Source organism: Clavelina lepadiformis, chromosome 1, assembly GCF_947623445.1.
Source record: "Clavelina lepadiformis chromosome 1, kaClaLepa1.1, whole genome shotgun sequence".
NCBI classification, from domain to species: Eukaryota; Metazoa; Chordata; class Ascidiacea; order Aplousobranchia; family Clavelinidae; genus Clavelina; species Clavelina lepadiformis.
This window is the reverse complement of record NC_135240.1, coordinates 21647107-21668640: the sequence shown is the minus strand read 5'-3', so window position 1 is coordinate 21668640 and position 21534 is coordinate 21647107. Positions and strand designations below refer to the sequence as shown.

Below are 21534 nucleotides of genomic sequence, written 5' to 3'. Positions count from 1 at the left end.
TGTCGGGCCGACGGAGGTCCATTAGTGATGTTAGATGATGCCATAAAACCGTTTAGAACAAAATAATGATTAAACATACATAACTTAGTTTTATTTAATATTTTTAAAATATAAATGTTATTATTTAATGAGGTTCGTAACAGTCGGAAAGGTTTTATCACTAAATGTTGGTAACAAACTAACAATTATAATAATTATAGTAATTCCTATAGTAATAACACCCCTGGCTTTTTTTATTCAGATATTTTGAATATAATACGTATTATACTTCTTTGTTTATTCTGAGTTTTTGTTTAACAATTAAATAAACATTTATTTCTAAGTTATCAAATCGATATCATTTTAATGTTTTTTTCTGCTTTGAGGCTATGGTCGTCAGCAAGTTTGATTGTCGCCGTCTAGTTTGAACAATGAGATAGGATATAGTACGATACAATAGTTTGGATTGAGGATGTAACATTTAAAAGATATGAAGGCAGGCAAAAATTGTTTTCTGGTGGATTTTAAACCATAGTTCGGTTTATTATATAGTATTGCTGCTGATAAGTGGTTAGAGATTTGATACAAATCCAAATGTTATATGTACCAATTGTAGTTGGATTAGATCTTATCATAAAACATACACATGCACGAGACTCGTTGATTGGTTAATGTGCGTCTGTCTGCACGCTAGGCTACGTAAAGAGTTTGGTATAGGCTAATGGCCTTAGTCACGTAGCTTAGTACGTGTGTTTTTCGACTAGGCCTACTGCTGCGTCATTTGCTTAAGGCAGGTTGTTTTCCGTTTCAGGATTATAAATCAATATTCAACAAAAGTATAGCCTATATTTCAAACCATTTGGCATATAAAAGACATCCACCAAATTTCGAATGAGGCAAAATCTCGAAATAAAATGTGCCCTATAAGAAAGAAATACGTACTAAGTCATGCAAGCAAAGTCAATATCTGAAGAGGTCCAATAATAAACCTAGGCTAGGTGTCCAAGACTGCCAAGTTTTGTAACTTTATCATGAGCGAAACATGTATTTTAGACGGAGGATAAAAAAGCCCCCTCATGTGTATTTTGAGTCTCTCTGGAACTTGTGTAAAATAGAATTAAGGTGTGTAATTTTGCACTTGTAATGTATAATAGTTTCTAGTTTGACTAATAAAAGTGTCATGTTTTTAGGTTAACCATGGCTTCAGCACAAACATGCATACCAGTATAGTTTCCGATAGAACCCTGCGTCGGCATGCTGCAGCACGAGCTGAACGGCATAACATATTTTTCCAGCAAAGCGATGAAGAAAGATCGGATCCGGTTGCTGTATTACAATCAAATAGTACTACAGAAAGTATATCTGCAATATCTACATGTACCGGTAATCGTTCTGTTTCGCAGAACATTGACTTTGATGTTAATGATAATTCAGACCAACGTACAATTACAATTACATAATTTATTTGTAATGAAGTATTCAAACTCGCACATTTTTCAAATATTTTGTTGAAACAAAAACATATACATATTTTTTATCAGAATTCGACCTCCATCTCGACTTGAAGATTCAAATTCTGACAATGATGCCAGGTAAAGTAAACAGAATTGACCTTGGATGATGAAATAAACAAAGTGCAAATGCTTGATAAATTACCTGATTAATTATTATTATACATGTTATGACTGTCTAAAGTAGTGATTTGCACATTAGTGAACATATTTACTGCAGTAACCACTGGGAATCAGACCAATCCAAACCCAAAAGGAAAAAATTGTTTTTACAACATTCAACACCACCACCTGTTGTTCCAGAAATGCCTAACACCCAGGAAAGAAGGTATACATTATTCTCGATATTGCTGTTATTATAAATAATATGTAATTTTTTAAATAAGTTATGGGCTACATATAAAAGTTACCAATCTTTACATTAATGTTCAAGGTAAAAAAATGAAAGTATTTTATCTTCAAGTAGAAGTGATAAGCTATGCTACCAATTTCTTTGTTTTGGCAGTGCAAATACTTCTTTTTCAACACCCATTTTAGTTGCAAGGTAAACAAATTTGACATGCAATATTTCCAGTACTGTACTAACTGCAATCTTTATTTGTCGTGTCCGTATCAGACCATTATAATATGCGTATTTCACTAAATGATGTATTTAATACTAACAATACACACTTCATGTTTTTTGCAGTTCTGTGACTTCTCAAGAAACTGATGTACAGGCAAGTGCGTCACATCAATTGCCCACAGAACGGTAAGTTTAAGTTGTACAGAACTAAATAAATTTTCCCGGAATAATTGCATGTAAAAAGGAGTAAAGTAAAAGTGGTTTTGTAAAACTCTTTGGTGGGCTACCAATTATCATGTGTCACAAGCTCTTGGTGATGTTGCGCAAATATTTGAACAGTGAGAGACCATCTACTATTCTCTTACTTGAAAGAATTTGGGGACAAGTAAAACAAAACAGTGTAATGCTCCAGTCTCTTCATCGCCAATTTGTGGAAGGGCAGATACCGTCCACTTCTTCGGTGGAACACTTCAACTTGCCGATAGATTCATTTGAGGATTTTGATAGGGTGGAATCACTGCTAGCAGAGAAATCACAAGCGCATGTTTTTGTAAGTGCAACATGTAGGTTAATATGCAAGTTACTGATAATTAAATAATAACATGAATATTGAGTATTTTCATCTCTTTTATCTAATTGCTATGGGGGACTACGTTGACATTTTTTTCAACTTTGATAATGCTTCCATGTAAAAGCATGACATGTAACCAGTAACATAATGCCGCCAAACAATTGATTCTTATCAGGATTTTTTTCAGATTTCCTATCTAGAAACAATAGGTGGCATAACAGCAAAAGATGTTATCAGCATGATGTTGAGCAAATTGTTGACCTGTGAACTGGCAACCAATTGTAATTCGATGGGAAAGGGTCATAAGACAGGAATGCATTCATCACAACTCGCAAAAGCTGTTATAGGTGAATAAGTCAAAATTGAGTGTTGATGGTTTTGCTAAGTCATGTTTTGATTTTTTAGGTTGCTTACCGCTTCTTAACTGTTTTAAGATGTATTGTGAGTGTTATTTACTATTAGGCCTATCTGTCGATGATGTTTACTCCAGTATTTTGTTTTTATGTCATTATACTTTAGATGCTGCCAAGAAATCGGGTATTAAGGAAGCAGAGAGTATCTGCGAGATCAAGAAATGGTTAAAAAATGCTAGTGATAGGGAAGGGGGACGGCTAAAAAGAATGAAGAACAAAATGGGTAAGCTGTGTGGCATGCGTGTGTGATGTTCATATCATGTATTGCAGAACGTTTTACTTTGCATTTTTAATTTTGTAGATAGTAAAGAAACATTATGCAATATAGTTCATTACAAAAATGTTTTAGATAAAGAGCGGAAAGATGAAGCCACGCACAGACAATTGTATTTCATGAATTTCGACTCATCTTCTACAAGTGATGATAGCGGATGATGATAGTGATTATAATAAAATATTGTGTTTGCTGGTAGAACTTTCAAATTTGAAAAAATAAACTTTTTGCTGAACTGTATAAAAACCCTGTGTGTTAGTGATTGTTGGTAGGCCCAAAGTCGGCTCGTAGGAGATCGTAGCTAACTCGCCGACCGAGGTCCGACAAAGATTTTGTTGCTCCCTACCCGACCTAGGCCCGCTGGACAAAACGAAGTTGGCCCTTCAGCGATTATCGTTTGTGGGCCGCCAAAAGCAAGCTAGCGGCTCGACGTCGGCCCTCGAGCGACGTGCTATCTGGGTTAGACCTTATCCGAGTTAAAGTCGTCTAAGTCAGGGGTGGGCAACCTTTTGTGCACTGTGGACCGGTTTAAAACTGAAATTTTTTCAAGGACAGGCCTTCCAAAAAACACAAATGTTCATTTAGTTGAATTTATTGAAGCTCATAGAAGTGGGAATTTCAATGAGAACTTTCAGCCTGTTTTGCCGCAGCGAAACGCGATCCCACCTAGGAATTATGGTACTCAATGACACTCGTAATGTATCCCTCACGTTCAGTCTGTTTCGCGGTTTCGTCTTTGTAGCTACCATCACAGAAAATCCAGACTCACACAAGTAGGATTTCGGAAAAGGCAGTAAAGCTTTTAAGGCTTTTATGGCAAGGTCAGGATATTCTGGCAAGACCTTTATCCAAAATGTTGGTAGAGTCGTTGTATGAAAAATACATTTCAGGTTACCATCCTTCGCAATGTCCTGCAGCTGGTCTTCTTGTCCTACGTGTAAGGTCGATTCATCTGGTTGGAAAATGAATAGATTTCGGATCAATTTCTTTGCACTTCGAGGGTCTTTAGGGCCTGTAGTACCATTTTGAGCAGTTTTGAAACGGAAACACGGCAAAAAGTATAAAGGGTTCCGGTCCAGTGCTCACGTGACTTTAATTTGTGATGGTTTGTTGTTGTTCTGGTGTATGCTGAGTGTAGGTTTAGGCTAAAGTTGACGTTTTGTGTTGGTTCAAAGTTAAGGCTTTTTGGCTGATTTTATGGAACAATGTAAGGAAAAAAGTTGTTAAAAAGTTGAAGCATTTGGTGTGAGAATTCCAGATACGAGAATTTGCTCAAAATACTGCATTAAGTCCTTTTATCCTACATCTCGGCGGATACAAAAACTCAGCGAGGTGACCGGGCTTGTTTAAAAGCAAATTCAAATTGAAAAATGGTACTTTGCATTGTTTAAGATAGGGCTTCGGATGGGCCTACAGCCCCTTAAGCGCTTGAACTCTTGTAAAAGTACATGAAAGTGACTGCTCACAAGATCGGAGAACACTTGTTCAGGCTCACTGTCTTTCAATGTCTCAGCTACTGTTGGAAACATGTCAAATACCCCTTTGTTTATGCGCTGCAGTGTTGTAATGACCTAATTTGCAACAGCAAGTTATCTTGATCTTTTAATTCGAGGTGCTTAGTCATCAGTCATCACTCATCATGTGACAAAGCAGTTTTGAAGGCTTCGTTGACTCGTTTGATAACTTGGTGTTGCAAATTAGGCAGAGCGGGCGAGGTGCTTCGGAATCAGAAGTTGAAATAAATCCGAATTTTAAGTAAGACACATTATATTGGCGATTGAAAGAAGCTTTACTTTTTTTTGTAGATGTAGGCCCCTCGTTCTCGACGTCAGATTTTTCGGATGGTGTTGACCCATTTCCAAAAAAACTCAGCATAGATGTTTGTTTTGCACTCATTTTCATCAGACTAAAAATTTATGTTTTATGTTAAAACTTGCCCTAAATGCAGAGTGACTCAATATGCTAAGTAATACAAGTCATATTTCACAAATCACAAGTCCTACACCGTACAGTAATATGTCAAGGTAACTGAGGGCAGGACAACCAAACGTACCGAAGTGCGCAGGCGCACATTTTCTGCTTAGTCAAATCCTTTATCTGAAAATTAATTCATTACGTCACAAAAGAGGTCAATATTTGGCAGGATTCACTATTAGGCACTACACTGGAAGTTTCGAAGCTTCGACGTTAGATTTGAGCAATTTAATTCACGTTCATTTTCCTAGTCCTAACTTATTTCTCACGAGGTGTCCAAAGATGGCTGATTGACAGACGGAAAGCAAATCTTAATGAGTCCTGCTCATGCAAGTTCTTCGCCATCGAATTTGTTTGGATGCCGTAACTGGAATCACTGCTGCTCCGTTGTTCGTTTAATGTAATCCTTTTTTCGTTTGTGTAGTTGTCATTGTAACCAATATAATCATTTCTGCCAGTACATCAATATTCAGATTATCCATCTTTTTGCTCATTGGCCAAACATAGCAGTTTCAGGGGGACCTCTTTGTCACCTGTTTATGCGTTTGCTGCATAAGCCTCTTTTGTTTGATTCAATCTATGAAATTGTTCACCGTTTACGTATGAATTTGCGTTTCTTACAGATTATGGATCTATGGTCATTTTAACGTAAGGTTTCTTGCATTGGCTCCTACGGACCATATATAGTGGTTGCAATAAAAGGGCGGCAAGACGTTATAGCTGTGGTGTCCGATTGGATTTTTTTCACTTGCCATATTTTAAAAGTTTGTCGTTTGCTTACTAATGCACATCTGGTGTGTTGTAAAGCATTGCCTTTGTGTTTTGTCCATGTACTTACCGAAAATTTTAAGATAGATAGATTAGGTTTAGTTCCAGAAACATTGGTTAATTTTTATTATTTATGACATCAAAAATTGTGGCCGCTAGCATAGTCTACGCTGTTTTGTCCTGTTGTAAAGCGGACGATGGAACAAAGGAAAAGAGTAGCCTAACGTTTGTTTGCTAAAAGGCTTGATGTTGCATTATCGATTATGTTTGTTAATTTATTTTAGTTGCAAAGGAACTTAATTCGGTTTCTAGTTACTATTACAGGTTCGCTGCATCCACCACTACAAACAATCGAGACAGATGTCAATCGTGGCGTCGTTCCTCCACCATGCCGAATCTAAAAGGGTAGGCAGTGTGGCGGTTGGCATCAAGCACTCAAAATTATAACACTACATTGCGGCCAATTACAACGTCACAAAAATGTGAAGTCGCACATCGCCTTACATACATAAGCAGAGAACACGAACAGCTGAATTTAGATGTGGATGAGGATAGATCTCCTCGACCGTGATTCGATGGGTAGCTGCTGCTGTCTTAGTGTTCCTGATTTCTCGCTTATAAGCTTAAAAATTTTTGCTTGTCTGTTTGTGTCAATATTTTACGCGTTGTACAATGCACGCAAGTGTTTTTTATTGTTTGGTTATATTTGGTGGCTAAAGGTTCGAAGTGCCGCAAGTGTTCAGTACCCAGAACATGCCTTCGCATTCTTAATATTTATCAACTGGAGTCAGTTGTTTCGGTTGACAGATAAATAATTACTTCGAAGCACACATTGGTTACTTCGACAAACCGAACACATGCGCCATAGTATGCCAGAAACAGAGGCTGCATTCGAAACAGCTAAAAAGAAATTTTTTGTGGTGCCTTATTTATACTTTCCGATTCCGGACCCGAAAGAGACTCAGTTGTGAGTTGATTAGTCCGATTTGGAGGTAGGCAGTTTTAACTTTACAAGTAAATAGTAATGGCCCTTGAAGGCCTATAACAATCTTTTCCATACTGTTTAGCAAAACACAAAGAAAGTACTCATAGTCTTTGGAAAAGAGCTCACAACCACATTTCTTTCTCTGAAAAATTTAACCACTTTTTTAGATAAAAAGGAATATAAAATCAGAATTATTACAAGGGTCTTGAGAAGATAGAGGAAAAAATAGTGGACGGCTTTTTTCCTACGTAATTATGATATTCATCCTTTGTTAGCCGGCTGAATTGTGTCATGCAGTATCCCAACAACTGGGTTGATTGATGATACACACCAAATTAGTACATCAGAAAAAAGATTGGGTAAGATCCGAAGTGCGATTAATACCAAACTTATTTATTTATACTTGAAGAGTTGGAGTTGGCGGCGTATTGTTTATTGTTGATCTAATCTGCTCGAAGAACGAGTACGCACAAACTTATGTATAAGAACGAGCAAATTCCACACAATATCACTAAAATCAGTGCAGACACGATTTAAAGTAATATGTCCAACCATGACCGCACAGTCATCGCGAGGTGGCACCGTGGCCGCCACAAGTTATTACGGAATTACAATAGCTAACATTATAGAAACGCATTATATTGCGCTTTAGCTTCAACGATAACACTCTTTCTATTAATATAGAATACTGTACTTGCATAGCAATACTGCATCGAGAAAAATATATACATTTGGCCACTTGATGTTGTCAAAACGCAATTGAGATAGCATTCTACGCCTAATAAATCAACCCTCGCCACATAACTGCAAAAGTATGTATATATTCAACTGTATTCATGTCTACATATTTTTTAATTTAATTTTTATTTTGTGAGGCTGAGCCAAGTAAACCACATATAACACATAACATTATTCTCTATTACGGTAAACAGGAGCTCTATGAAATTTGCCTTAATTAGGGTAACTCCCTAGAAAAGTTTTATTTTGTTAGAGTCTGCCAGACTGCCAGTGGTCTCACTTTTAGGGATTTAGTAATTTAGTTCGAAATTGGAACTTTTGGCCCCTTTTAGGGACAAATCTAGGGATTTTGATGATCTAGGGATTTGGAAATTATTTTATTTAAACCATCCTGACATGTTGAAAATGGTGAAAAATGTTAAAAGCAATGCCACTGATACTGAAGTACATCAACACATTGCTGCTCAAATGAGTAGCTGGACATAATGGACAATAGTAGGCTGGACCTATAGACTACACAATGCAGTTATTTAAAAAAATATGGGTATATCTACAGCTCGCTTTTAGCATGTAAACAAGGTTAATTTGCTTGTCATTTGTGTGTATATATATGTACCCCTATCTAGTATCTACCCATCTTTGAGGTAATGTGATAACATAATAGTATAACGCGCTAATTATGGTTTAGGTATTTTTCATGCCATCTAGCGATTTTTTGACAAAGCTTTAGGGATTTTTTGGTTTTCATTTGTAAGAGCCCTGTCAGTCTGCTGATCTCTACCGGTCTCTACTGTTCTCTGGAGATCAGCGGTAGAGCAAAGGTTACTAAGTAATTATTTAGTAATCTTTGGGGGGTAGAGTCATAGCAGAGACATTAATATAAAGTGCTATTTATGATATAGTATGATAATTTTTTGGGTCTAATGCAGAAATGCACAACCATGTGATGCATTTATGTACTGAACCCCAGCTACTCAAATTGTGACGTCATTCGTTTGTACATATTTTCACTACACCCATTTTTAGTGTCATTGCACAATTTAAACCCGGCAGTCTCATCGCTCGATCCCCGTTACCTAGAGCTAGACTTTGTGCAAGTTTCAATTGTCACACATTTTTTATTTTGGTTGATTTTTTATATAGTGTTGCCCAAATTTAGAACTGTCCACCGGATCCACTGAACAGGAAAGGAACAAGAGCAAGTATCGTTAATGCCTTGCTTAAGGGCATTACAACAGTATGGCGCCACTAGGTATCGAATATGGAACATAAGCCACATTTGTTGCGAGGCCAGCGCTCAAACCACTGGGCTAGTGACCTGGCCAATGAATTGATAGAATACCGATACTAGCTTAACAACAACAATTTAAATTAATATCATATACTATGGCCCAACTGCTGAGTTTGACATACCCGCACTCATTACTGTTTATCATTAGCTTCAGTCCCACACTTAAGGTGCGTTATTTTGCACTTAAAGACTTGGATAGAACTTCTGTGCACGCAATTTTTAATTGATTTAGAGATTGAAAAGGTCAAACTGTGTACATTACTGTGCAATTGCACACTTCCATTAGGTGTGAGCATTTTTGTGCGCCGCACTTGTCATTTTTAATTGTTTGGCACACCCAAGATCTTGCTGAAAACGGCCATACTCTGCAGTCCAGTGCTATGGGTGAGCCTTTTCGTCAAAGGTGGTCATGGAACTAGAGTCAACTCCGGACAGAGTTTGCGTTTTTTTACCAGATCTGTCAACCATGCAAGGCAAGATTGGGTTCATGTGTCACAAGCTGTCCCAGCCTTGTAGCAGACTTTACTTTTGTTAAAAGTATCGAGCACCAATGAAATACTGAACTACCATTTAACTATTTTTTCACTGAACTGTATCGTCAATACAGCTTTAGCTATTGGTAACTTATACAGATGATACTAGGCTACACCCATCTGTCCATTGTAAAGTTCTGGTGTGGTAAACAGAAGATCACGCACAAATCAACACATTCTGATTTGTTTTGTTTTTTCGTGTGTACAAGAATTGCAAAGTGTTGGTGAGTACGTTGAAAAATACCAAACCATACTTGTAGACGGGTAGAGTGTTTGAAAAAAATGTTTAAGCAAATGTATTTGGAATATACTTTTAATGCATCATTTCATTTGAGAATTTTCAACCTAACAAACTAGCATGTAGGCTAGTATTAGGGTACTTAGTTCAGTAGTATTAAAAAGATAAGCTAATCTTTTTTTCTGTATCACAGTTGATATACACATGAAGTAAAATGTTTGATTAGATCAGTTTTTGGTGGTGGACCTGATGCTTTCCATGGCAGGGAAGAATATCTTTGGAACTTTGTTGCCATGTAGTATCATCTTGACTTTTGTGTTACCTGTGTTAGAAGAGTCACCTTTGTTACAGCTAAGGTATGAACAAAAAGCTAAGGTATGAACGAGTTGACCAATAAAAAGTTGTTTATAATGTAACAAGGGTTAATGGTATTTTATTGATATCATATTTTGAAATGCATATAGGAATGCTATAGATTCTTTAAACATTAAGCAAAAATAACAAAATTTAAACAACATATTATATATATATACTCTATTGTTCTACGTTAAAGAGAGCATAAAAGTCTGTAAATCGCCACATAATTTACTTTGGTAGACTAATGAATTATTTGACCAGAATTGAAGTTTTATCTCTGTTGGCAGGCTATATTGTTATTGCCAAAATTAAGTTATATACAGTAAATGAATATTATTAACAATACTGTAACATGGAAAATGAATAATTACTTGAAAAAGCCTCTAATTTATCAATTGGGTCCAAAAAAAAGGAACTTGATGTGCAAAACTGTAAAGTTGTGATCCAAAATTGTTACAGATTATTACTAAAAAATGAATAATGCCTTGACTGTCATGCTATGTTTTATTTTACATAAAACTGATTGCAAATACCAGAAATATATAGTTTGAAAATAGTGGGAGTTCCAGATGAAAGGGATTGTCCGTTTACTTCAAAGTTTTATACATTGTCACAGCCAACATTTTATTTTCGGTAAATCACTGATTGTGATTACAAGAATTTTATTTAATAACTGATATATAAGTCAGAATGCCAAATGTGCAAACTTAGCCAACAAATGTTAGTTTTAGTGATTTTAAAAACTGTAGACAGTAAATGCCAATTGATTTTTATACTGAAACATTAATTCGTTTTATACTATTTCTACTTGGTCACAGGGAAAAGAAGACTTTCAACCATCTAGCCACAAAATCGCCTTATACTAGGAGACCTATATCACAATTTATAGACTTAAAATTATGGACTGCAAGTACAGTGCCAAATGTATGTATGTATGTAATATTTTGTTAGAGCTATTTGCAATGATATAAGGGTATGAGTATGTAAATAACAATGTGACAATATAATGGAGAAATTATAAAATATATATATACCTGAGCTAATAATATGTAAACATAGAAGTTGGTCTGTTAATTTTCATCTATACTAACTTCGGCGTTAAAAATGAATTAAAAATAATTTTATGTCGTACAGTATATATTTCTGTAGATACTAGAATCTTGATTAATCTTGACCAAATTTCCTCAAAAAATTGCTACATATCAGTAGTTGGGAAAATAAAATTCATACTTTCTAAATGTTTTGCTGTCAACATTGTCCTGAAACAGTTTTCATCATTTTCTGTTTTACTATTGTCAGTTATATGGGCACCAGCTTTCTGAATTTCTGCTGTTTTGTGTATCATAAAATAAACAATCACAATTAATACAAATTTAAATGATGTGCAAGCCACATCATAATTGTAAACAGGAACAACTTTACCAGTCACAGGCTATAATTACAAATAGTTTGGAACATAAAGTAGAAATACTGTAATTCTATATGCAAAAACTCTTACAATAAACTGTGTAGACATATGTTCCTTTTCATATTGATGCATTGTATCGGCATGGAACAAGGTTTCCTAGTAAAAGCAAACTTCAAGCTTGGTGGTCAACATTAACAAAATTGAGATCATTCGACAGAAAACACAAATTAAAAAAAAGTTTTATGGTAAGAATAATTTATTGAATTGATTTAAAAAACAGGGAAAATTGGTACCGATTGCATATTTGATTTACTGAACTAGCAACTATGTTCAACTCAAGCTTTGGAAAAGGCACTTTCCACATCATCGTAATTACACTCTGCATAAAACAGGATGGAACGAACTTACAGCCCATGCTGAAAAGGTTTTTAAAATTGCACCCAAGGCACTATGTGATGTGATGAATTGGAAAGGTATGGAGAAGTTTCTAGTTATAAAATATCATTGCTGGGATTCTTTTGTTTCTAATCAAAAAGGAGACGAAATGAGTTGCAATGAATTTGATTTTATTATGGTGTAAACATGTAATATTGTATAACAATCTTTATTGTGTGAGTGCTTAGTTCAGACTCTAATGGGATATTTCGGATATGGGTAATTTTTATGGAATGTTTGAAGGTTCACTTTTAGTTATGACTAGTCCAAAATTAAGAGTACTAGCCAGTGCCAATGCCTTCATTACAAAATTGCAGTGCCTATTAGAAGTTTGTCAAAGAAATACAATAACAAGTAAGTGATTCTAATTTTATATTAGTGTATTCTTGTGTAATTAATTTGAAATTAGCTGAAAAGCACAATTTTGTTAGCGCAAATACATTACTTCATCATTCCAATAAAATTTCAGCAACTGTCATCAATTCATTTTTTGGTCTGATATTTATTAAGTAGATACAAATCATGATAAACTTACAAAGTATGATAAAATCGATGTCTTTATTGTTTGTGGGGATATGTAACTTGAAGACAAAGCTTGTGGAAAATATAAAAAACGGAAAATTCTCAAAGATGCCAACAACGATCGAAATGGAACTGTTTATTATGGGAAGATACCAGTATCAATTAATGCACAATTACTTCGTACATTTGATAACTGTTCAAAGTAAGATGGTATAACTTGAATGTAAATCTAAATTCGTTAACACTAGATCGACCGTATTTTCAAACTACCTAGAACGACCAAGTGCATCAATTGTCACATGATACACAAAAAATAAAATTTGTTCGTTTATTTAGTGAAAAAAAAGCTTTCTTGAAGTACAGCCTTCCTTGCCTTTCCTCCTTTTAAATGTCCACTGCTCGCAAGTATGTGCTACTCTTGAATAAAATCGCTGACTAAGCCCGAATTTCTACAGTGGAGAAAACGATCCCATACCGACTGTGACCTCACAATGCTCAATTACACCTCATGCTGATTATCCCGTTGTTCCGTTTTCTCATGTTGTTATGATTCTGTAGACTGCAATCACACCTTCCTTCACTGTCACAATGTGAAATGTTAAGCTGTGTGCGTCAATTGACGCGTGTGGTTGTTCAAGGTAGATATATGCATAAATTCGCTGTTTTAATCGTAAAACCCCCAAAAGTCAGACAAATTGAGTATTGTAAGAAACAAATAATTGTCAAGAAGTTTTAGAAAATGGCGATGTCCGGCAGTGATACAAGAAATTTAAAACTTGAAATGTGTCAATTGACGTGCTTTGTCGTTCTAGTGTTAATTTACAGGTATCTGAATTGCTGTCTTGCTCACAGTCACAATAGAGCAGTTTCTAAAAATGTATAAGGGATAACTATATACTTTTATTTAGTTATCTCTTATTAGATTTTTTGGCACATACGTTCTTACTTGCAGGTATAGTAACGCAGTGGAAAACAATAAAACTGCAGATTTTGAGCACAAGAAATTTTTGAATTCCCAAGTTTTCCAAAGGACTATTGCAGCTGTGTCTTATTACTTTGGTATATCATTGAAGTGACAGTTTTATGTATGTCATGCTTCACATCACAGTTCATAATCTGTTGCTGCTACAACGTTTAGAAAAACCGATCACTGCTCCAGATGTGATCTCTTTGTACCAACTGTGTACTTTTGAATCAGCACTGTTTGAGCAATACAACATCTGTGACCTTTTCACTATAGAAAGTCTACAGGTAATACTGTCTTTGCTAAAATACATTAAACATGGTCATATGACTATAGCTTTGATTAAGGCATAGTTTTTAATAGTGGTGCAAACTTGTATGATTGCTGGACCCTACTAATTATTTTAGACATATCTTCCTGGGAGAGGACGTTTTAAGTCTATTTGTGCTTGTTAACGAGCCTTTTATTGAATATCCCAGCAAGCTAAAGTGTTTTTACTTATTATACATTACCTCCATTTTATTGATCTGTTTAATGTTTCATGTTGTCAACTGCAGTTTATTATTAAACTAAGTCGGGTTGCTGCAGTAGTCGTTATCTCAGCAGAGACAAGCAGACTTACTCATACACGAATAGGGTTAGGCTACTCTGTTACACAGTTACGAGAGTTGTTAATCTGTCTCAAAGGTCATGGAGTATGCTGCTGATCTAAAGCATTATTACAAAACTGGGTATGGCTACGACATCAATTTCCAACTTTCCTGCCGTCTACTACAAGATATCATTTTAAGGCTTGATATTGCTCTAAGGAAGAGCGAGACGGAAAGAAAGTGAGTGCAGGGTACTTTTTTTAGTAAGGTGTTGTTCTATGATTTCCGACCAGGCATACATGTCATGCTCCACTGTTCTTATTATAAAATAAGCATTAAGATCTTCAATCCAACCACATGATTTTATAAGTAACATTTCCGAAAATGCAGTGTTTTTTTCTGTTTCCCAAAACAACTTTTGAATGTTAAGTTTATTGAATTTTTTGCAGTTCATCAGTGGTTTTGAGATTTGGTCATGCAGAGACTTTGATACCATTGTTATGTTTTCTGAACTTCTATAAAGATGGAATTCCCCTAACTGCTGATAGTTTCCAACTTCATCGACACATGCGGCTTTTTAGGCAAGTACAAAACTCCAAACAACTTTGGTTAGTTAAAATTTGGTAACATTTGTCAACATATCAGAACTGGCAATGGCCATTGATTTTAGGACAGGAACTTTCAGTCCATTTGCTGGCAGCGTTATGTTTCTGCTTTACCATTCTATATCCGAGGCACACCTCCCTGTGAAGTTGGCTGTAATATCAAATGATCATCTTATTAAAATGCCTATAGCTAATAACTGTTATTTTTGTGACTACAACATAGTACGAGAATACCTTTATTCACTTTTAGCCAAGTTTAATTGCAAACAAATATGTCATATATAGTAGAAGTTTATCAAGGTTATGCTCTTAATGCGTCAATCTAGCTCTGTAAAACAAATGGTAACATACAATATTATGTGGGGGAATCGATATGGCAAAAACACATAACAATTTTAGTAGATATTTTTATTTACACCATGTTTCAGGAAATAAACTACATGCAAAATGTACGATGAGTTTAGCAGTAAGGTCAACTTATATAACATATAACACAACCAATACGGGAAACATTTATGAAGTCCTTTTGAAATGGCATTCCATTCTATAGCAGTATCATTTCCTTACATAATACATAAGTTTTGTTAAAACTAAAATCAGGATAAGCCAAAATGTTCTTTGATATGGAGCACGCATTGTGATGTTTTTGGCGGTGGAAGAGGTTTCAGTGATGAAAGGTCCATATCTTTCAACGTGGAAGCAAGGGTGCTAACAAGTAAATGTAAATATCAACTAGATTTAATTTTAGCCATGATTACATATTTAGCAAGATAGAAAGGTTATCTAAACCAACTTTTCTGGGATACCTGCATGTGCAATAGAGTAAATGACCATCTTGATAAAACTGTTTGGCTAATTCAAATTGATGATTGTTCATTAACTTTTCATTTACAACAACGATCAGTGGTTTCCTAGCCTCAAGAACTTCCAGGCAGCTTCCAGCCCCTTTAGTTGTAATAACATGTAATTGATTAAACAATGTATGGAAGTGTGGACCTGGGTGCCTGCTGGAGTGCTTAAGGAAGGTTCAAATACAAAATGATTTGTATGTTACTCGTGCATTCTCACACTTCCATGAATTAGTGTTGCCGAACAAATTAGTTGAAGCATGTGAAAAACAATATACAAGTCCTGTGCATACCAGCATGACTAATAACAAGGTCTGCATTTTCTATGTCATCCAGAATGGAGCTTTTATATCGATATCCTGTTACACTGAACTGTGAGCATGATACTTCTTCCACCTCATAAATTCCTCTTCCATACTGCACAGTCAAGTTTTTGTAACCTAGAGTTCGCAGCGTCTGTTGTATGTAATTATATATTTTTACATTTGGCTCAAAACTACCATCTGGTTTTGTGTAATATGTAACTTACCTGTACAATTAGTTTGCTTGTTACTGTTTCAATTAGAGTTTCAAATGAGGTTGTTCCGACTGTGACAAACACAGACATCGGATACCAGTTTTCCTAACTTCCAATATTGTTACCATTGATGTTAGCAGAAAATTAAATTTACGTTATCTGTCAAACCTAATAAATAATAAAGCAGTTAGCAAAGTGATTCTGGATTTTAATAGTAAAAAAACATATGAACAATGCATGCAATCATAATGATTCACCGCAGTGGAAAAACTGAAGATAAGGTTTAAAAACAGTTTATCTCCATGATTTTGTAAGAATGAAAAAAGGTCGATCTAAGTATTTTTGCAACGATTAAATCAATGGAGAAAAACTTGTCTGGCTGTTTGCACCACAATTCTTTGTGAAAAAGTACTGAAAACAATCACAAAAATATAAAACAGGTATACTAATGTCCTCACAAACTGTTGAGATGTTTTATGTGGATATTTCTTGTTTCAACTGACTTGAAGTTAAGTGCATAGATTTTCCAGGTGATGTTTCTAGTTCCTGTGCTACCGTTGGAAGAGCAATATTGTTTTGTAAATTTAATTCAGCCTTTACTTTGCTTTCATTAAGTTCTTGTTTCTGTTTGTTACCACTTGTTTTTGTGTCTGGAAAATTTCCCTCACTGTTAGAACAATTGCTGGCAACAGTAGGTTGTTTTCTTTTTCTGGCATTACTAGTCGCCTTCTTGAACGCTGGCAAATCTGGCATGGCACGTAAAGACTGCAGGCAAACAGAAGGACCTTGGTAGTCAGGTACAGTTATTTTCAAATCTTCTGCAACAATCTTCATAACTTCATCAGCATACCTATTAAATGTTATTGAAACAAAAATACTAACAAGTGTGCATCGCAACATGATACTGTGTAAAGAAGACCTACCCATATATCCTAAGGTCTGCGTGTTTATCGTGTTTTGTTGTTTGGAGATTTATTATAACTAGCTTCCCCTGATTTCGTTTCGTAAACAAAGGAAGATTTCCTGCAGGAATAATCTAGAAGAAACGCCAAACCTCATGTAATGTCATTTTGTTTCGAATTTTGATGATCAAAAACTTACTTGTAAGGAGCTCCCAATGACGATGGCAAGTTCAGCAGCTCTGCTAAATTTTTCTGACATCTCCAGTTGGTCATCAGGCAAGGCATCTTCCCAATCTAGTATAGTGTCACAAAGTACCCCTCTGCAACTAACACATTTATGTCCCATTTGAAAACATCTCTGTGACATGCAATGGAACTTATTTAGGTTTCTAGAAGGTCCTATATACATTTCCTTATAAAGTTTAATTACCAGAAGGTCTTATACAGGTTTCTCACACGTACAAACTACACTTTTAGTATAAAAAATGTTACTTATAGACTTAATCAATATGGTACATGCTTGAAACAAAAAACATTCCTCAGAAATATTACTTTCCCCTCCTTTTCTTGTGTAAACACTTGCTCCCAGTTGATTTTAGTCCCATAGTCGGAGAAACAAAATCCATTACAAACTCTCTATAACATTTGGAAAAAATCAAGTCAGTAATAAAACAATTTCATAAAAAAGAGTTGAAAGAGATGAGATGGTTTTTAAGCACCAACAGCTTGCTAAATAAATATAAACGCAGGTAGATACATAGCTAATAAGTTTCGAACATACTTTTGTTCTTCATTACAACGAATGTGTAAATGAATTTGAGAAAAAACAAATTGTTATCTATTAACCCCGACCCTGTCTTCAGTTTTAAATTTTATGTGGGTGCATAATCAGAATCAGATTCATGTAAAAATGTGTCATGGCAAAATTGTTGAAACTAACTTCCAACCCAAATCCTACCTGTTGCATAGCTGGCATTTTTGAGTAAACATATTTCCATGAAGTTCTGCTAGACGATCTCTAGGAAAGCCTGATCTGACATGCAAACCATCCACGTTTTGGGATATCACAAAATGGATTAAACCTGCAGTTAGTTTCATTAAAATGTAACAGACGTTTCTAAGTATTTTTACAATCACATTTTACCAAGAAATATAACATAACCTCATAAGAAGCTTTACAAAAGATACGACAAGTTCACACCCCTTTAGGCTACAGGTTTATTATATACTTTTTATCAAAATTGTATCATATAAAAATCATAAAATTGTAATGTATGTATAATACGAGGTTAGACAAATATGTGGAAATGGAGAACAACTTTTACCTTTCTGCTCCATTTGAACAAGGCATCTGTGAGAAAACGTTGGCACGGCATCTTCAAATGTTATATTGCATTCTGATGATTTTCCTTGCTTCTCTAAAGTCCAAACACCTTCTGGACCACGAAAATCAGGTATACCAGCAGAAGTGCTGATGCCAGCTCCTGATACAAGTGTTAATAAGCAAATCTCAAATGCTATTTTCGCCTCAGTACAGGTTCGATAATAAAACTGCAACACTAATGTTACATTTAGCATTTTCATATGAATTTGCATGGAAACTGACTGCTTTAGATTTTTGTAAATCATATGCTATAAATAACAACATTAACTAGGCCTAGGTTTCAGCAGCTGAAATTCAGCAAAATTGTTAAGTCTAGAACTCTAGATGTAAATCAAACATTACCTGTAAATACTACTGTTAGCTTGCTTTCTTTTATCAGGTCAGACAATTTGTGTGACTTTTCAATAAGGACTTCTCCAGACTCAATTTTCTGCAACAGTAACAGTTCCTTAGAAAACCGTTTTATGATAATGTTTTGTAAATCTATACCGTAAATTTATGGGTGGCAAGATTTTTTCGATGGCCTGTGATACTTAACAATGGAGAATGTCGACCCACTTTGATTCTTTTTTAAATTACAAATGTTCTGGCCATTGGATTGTAAAGATTTTGTTCAGATGAGTTGCACATGAATTCCTTTACGTGATTGAAAATATGACGCCTAGTTCTTATTTTACAGTGGTTTCAATTCTACGCATTTGAATAGTTAAATATGAAGTCATGTTATGCGGTCAGCGTAGCATGCATGCGATGTAAAATGCATAAGAATTTGCGTGGTATCTGCGACGTGTTTGAAGGTAATAATTTGGTTTGTATTTACTTCTAGTTGATTTTTACTTCTAGCTTTCCTTGACATGCCAAACAAAATTAGCTTGTGTAACGCGCAGCAGATTACATGCAAACTCTTATGCATTTTACATTGCATCCTTCACTGACCACATATCTAGACATCATACTGGACATGCCCTGTGCGTAGGATTCAAACCACTGTAAAATAAGAAGTAGGCAACATATTTTTAAAATTGTTGTTGTTATCGCTTAAAGGAATTCATATGCAAGTCACCTAAATAAAATCTTCATAATCCAATGTCCAAAACGTTTATAATTTAAAAAAGAATCAAAGTGGGTGGACAATTTCCATTGTTAAGCATAGACGATCGAAAAAAATCTTCCCACCCAAAGCAAATGGTGGCGGTAAGTCGGAAAGGGTCTATTGCTCACTGGACTTTGAAAATCGTACAATGTTTGCATGGTTAACCGTTATTTGTGTACAAAAATTTGAAATCAGAAAATTGGCTTTGACAGTCAATGACCATTTTTTGTTTATACAAAATCAGCTTTCAAACTTTTACCACTGTCAGCCATCTCCCAACGTTTAATTTTGGAGCCACATTTCTTAATCGTTTTTTTTTTTTAATTTTTCATACGGTATTGCTCAGCGCCCTTAGCACTTCCACTCGGCTATGGAACCGAGTAAACAATGTACTGTATGCTATGATAGGCTATAGTAAATAATTAATCTAATGACAAACGGAAACGCTTCACAAATTCATGTCAAAAAAGATAAACAAACCTCTGGCATTCCACATTTTCCTTTGTGTTCATAAGGTGACAAACCGGCAGAATAATTTACGGACATTCTGTAACAAAAATGCAGTCCAACTTAACAGTAATCACATCAGCATACCATAAGCTTCGGTAAAAGGCCTACATAACGAACATACAGACTTACTACTATCAATGGGAATTTACCTTAAATTGGCTACGCAAGGAACTTGCATAGGGGATTTTGCAACTTGAATGGTGCATTCATAGACAACGTACAAGTACAACAAGCATGTAAACCTGAGCGAAATCAAATAAGATTTGTGTTTGTGGGAATAGGAATAATAAATTTTGGTATTCGTGCAAATCCGTACCTGCTTTCACTAATGAGATTTTAATCAAGGATGAATCTGACAAGCCAAGGAATGGTGGTTAAAGCTGTTATGGCGATTGTAATACAGTAGTGAATTGTAATAATTTAGATAATTGGTGTTTTTAATAAGCGATTGTGTGTTCTCCGGCAGTGTTGTATTACGTTACTATGCATTAGCTGTCCAGCTAAACTATGACACGGATCCATGTGGTAGAGTAACCTGCTTTTTCAAGTGCTGGAGTATATTTATTACAAAGTCCCTATTACAAAGTCCAAATTCCTATATTCCGAAATGTAGTCGCAATTACATCAGAAGAAATTATCATGTCATTTCCACAAACACACTTTTCAGATAGACCTTTCATAAACCCAGATATTCCGAAAAAGAAATGTAACTTTAATGTTTTGCTTTCGTTTTCTTGCTTCATACAAAGTTAAGGATTCGACCCAAATCTGGGTACAAGAAGGTAATAAACACGTCGATATTTGTGGAAACTGGACTTGTGTTTGATTCGGCGTATACTTACCGACAAGCAGGTGATGACCTTTGTGCCCGGTAAATAATAAACCACACGTACCAGACCGGTGAAACGAACACCGAGATCCAAAACGACCTTTTTGGGAAAAATCCCCCATAAACTCACCAAAATAGACAAAGATTTGCTAGATGCCGAATTTAAAGATCGCGAAATTTACGATGCAGGAACATCCGGATCAAAAAATAAGACCCCAGGCCCGGACGGAATTAGCCGCGAGTTCTACCAACACTGTTGGACGATAATAGACGGAACCATCCTAGAACTTTTCAAATCCTGGTTCGAAAACCCTTGCGAAATACCCTCCGAAAATAAACAAGGCCTAATCACCCTCATTTACAAGAAAGGTGATCCGGAAGAATTAAGAAATTATAGACCGATATCCTTACTAAACGCCGATTTTAAAATTTTTACAAAAATACTCGCAAACAGACTCAAAACTAACCTCCCCAACGTCACCCATACCCACCAATACGCGCAACCAGGAAAAACAATTTTTAGCGCGACCACTCTACTAAGAGATCTACTTGGTAAAAGTAGAACAAATAACCAACCGTATAACCTCCTAGCAATAGATTTTAAAAAAGCATTCGACTCTGATGTCGACCACAAATGGCTCTACCGAGTACTAACCCAAATGGACTTCCCCCCGCGGTTTTTAAACTCTGTGCAAAATATCAATACTGACGCATCGTCAAAGGTTTTAGT

General features: G+C 35.5%; 4 protein-coding genes across 6 annotated transcripts; 2 read left to right on the top strand and 2 right to left on the bottom strand.

Annotated features, from left to right (window-relative positions):
• The first annotated feature begins 1220 nt into the window (after positions 1–1220).
• On the top strand, positions 1221–3741 carry LOC143444130 (uncharacterized). Its single transcript, XM_076943258.1, has 9 exons — positions 1221–1362; positions 1521–1571; positions 1711–1818; positions 1996–2034; positions 2179–2241; positions 2395–2605; positions 2814–2973; positions 3146–3262; positions 3389–3741. Exons 1-9 carry the CDS (start codon positions 1355–1357, stop codon positions 3472–3474), a joined length of 843 nt encoding a protein of 280 aa, XP_076799373.1. The 5' UTR covers positions 1221–1354; the 3' UTR covers positions 3475–3741.
• A 5827-nt stretch (positions 3742–9568) lies between these two features.
• Positions 9569–15171, top strand: LOC143453540 (multiple inositol polyphosphate phosphatase 1-like). Of its 3 annotated transcripts, none has more exons than XM_076954922.1 (12): positions 9569–9826; positions 10034–10196; positions 11016–11121; positions 11710–11850; positions 11946–12078; positions 12284–12394; positions 12629–12764; positions 13515–13621; positions 13701–13813; positions 14214–14356; positions 14566–14697; positions 14787–15171. In XM_076954922.1, the coding sequence occupies exons 2-12, from the start codon at positions 10090–10092 to the stop codon at positions 15004–15006; spliced, it is 1449 nt and encodes a 482-aa protein (XP_076811037.1). In that variant the 5' UTR covers positions 9569–9826; positions 10034–10089; the 3' UTR covers positions 15007–15171. The 3 variants fall into 3 exon arrangements, with proteins under 3 accessions (XP_076811037.1, XP_076811045.1, XP_076811028.1); XM_076954930.1 differs by having other exon boundaries at positions 9571–9826; positions 10067–10196; positions 11757–11850; XM_076954913.1 differs by having other exon boundaries at positions 9571–9826; positions 10067–10196.
• On the bottom strand, positions 14942–16241 carry LOC143453564 (UDP-N-acetylglucosamine transferase subunit ALG13-like). Its single transcript, XM_076954950.1, has 4 exons — positions 16099–16241; positions 15863–16025; positions 15528–15666; positions 14942–15429 (listed from the first exon to the last, which is right to left on the bottom strand). Exons 1-4 carry the CDS (start codon positions 16174–16176, stop codon positions 15318–15320), a joined length of 492 nt encoding a protein of 163 aa, XP_076811065.1. The 5' UTR covers positions 16177–16241; the 3' UTR covers positions 14942–15317.
• Positions 16242–16277: 36 nt separating this feature from the next.
• On the bottom strand, positions 16278–20103 carry LOC143453554 (NAD-dependent protein deacylase sirtuin-6-like). Its single transcript, XM_076954942.1, has 8 exons — positions 19946–20103; positions 18715–18802; positions 18314–18472; positions 17947–18070; positions 17541–17624; positions 17188–17314; positions 17010–17122; positions 16278–16936 (listed from the first exon to the last, which is right to left on the bottom strand). Exons 1-8 carry the CDS (start codon positions 20009–20011, stop codon positions 16561–16563), a joined length of 1137 nt encoding a protein of 378 aa, XP_076811057.1. The 5' UTR covers positions 20012–20103; the 3' UTR covers positions 16278–16560.
• Positions 20104–21534: the final 1431 nt, after the last annotated feature.

Coding starts and splice junctions, on each gene's coding strand:
- LOC143444130 (XM_076943258.1), top strand. Junction 2,035..2,178: donor ACACCCATTTTAGTTGCAAG/GTAAACAAATTT, acceptor TGTTTTTTGCAG/TTCTGTGACTTCTCAAGAAA. Junction 2,606..2,813: donor AATCACAAGCGCATGTTTTT/GTAAGTGCAACA, acceptor GATTTTTTTCAG/ATTTCCTATCTAGAAACAAT.
- LOC143453564 (XM_076954950.1), bottom strand. CDS start 16,176: ATGTCTGTGTTTGTCACAGTCGGAACAACCTCATTTGAAACTCTAATT. Junction 16,026..16,098: donor CAAGCAAACTAATTGTACAG/GTAAGTTACATA, acceptor TACATACAACAG/ACGCTGCGAACTCTAGGTTA. Junction 15,430..15,527: donor TTACTCTATTGCACATGCAG/GTATCCCAGAAA, acceptor TTTACTTGTTAG/CACCCTTGCTTCCACGTTGA.
- LOC143453540 (XM_076954922.1), top strand. CDS start 10,090: ATGCTTTCCATGGCAGGGAAGAATATCTTTGGAACTTTGTTGCCATGT. Junction 11,851..11,945: donor AATTAAAAAAAAGTTTTATG/GTAAGAATAATT, acceptor GTTCAACTCAAG/CTTTGGAAAAGGCACTTTCC. Junction 14,357..14,565: donor AAGAGCGAGACGGAAAGAAA/GTGAGTGCAGGG, acceptor AATTTTTTGCAG/TTCATCAGTGGTTTTGAGAT.
- LOC143453554 (XM_076954942.1), bottom strand. CDS start 20,011: ATGTCCGTAAATTATTCTGCCGGTTTGTCACCTTATGAACACAAAGGA. Junction 18,071..18,313: donor TGTTCAAATGGAGCAGAAAG/GTAAAAGTTGTT, acceptor AACTAACTGCAG/GTTTAATCCATTTTGTGATA. Junction 17,123..17,187: donor TCATTGGGAGCTCCTTACAA/GTAAGTTTTTGA, acceptor CGTTTCTTCTAG/ATTATTCCTGCAGGAAATCT.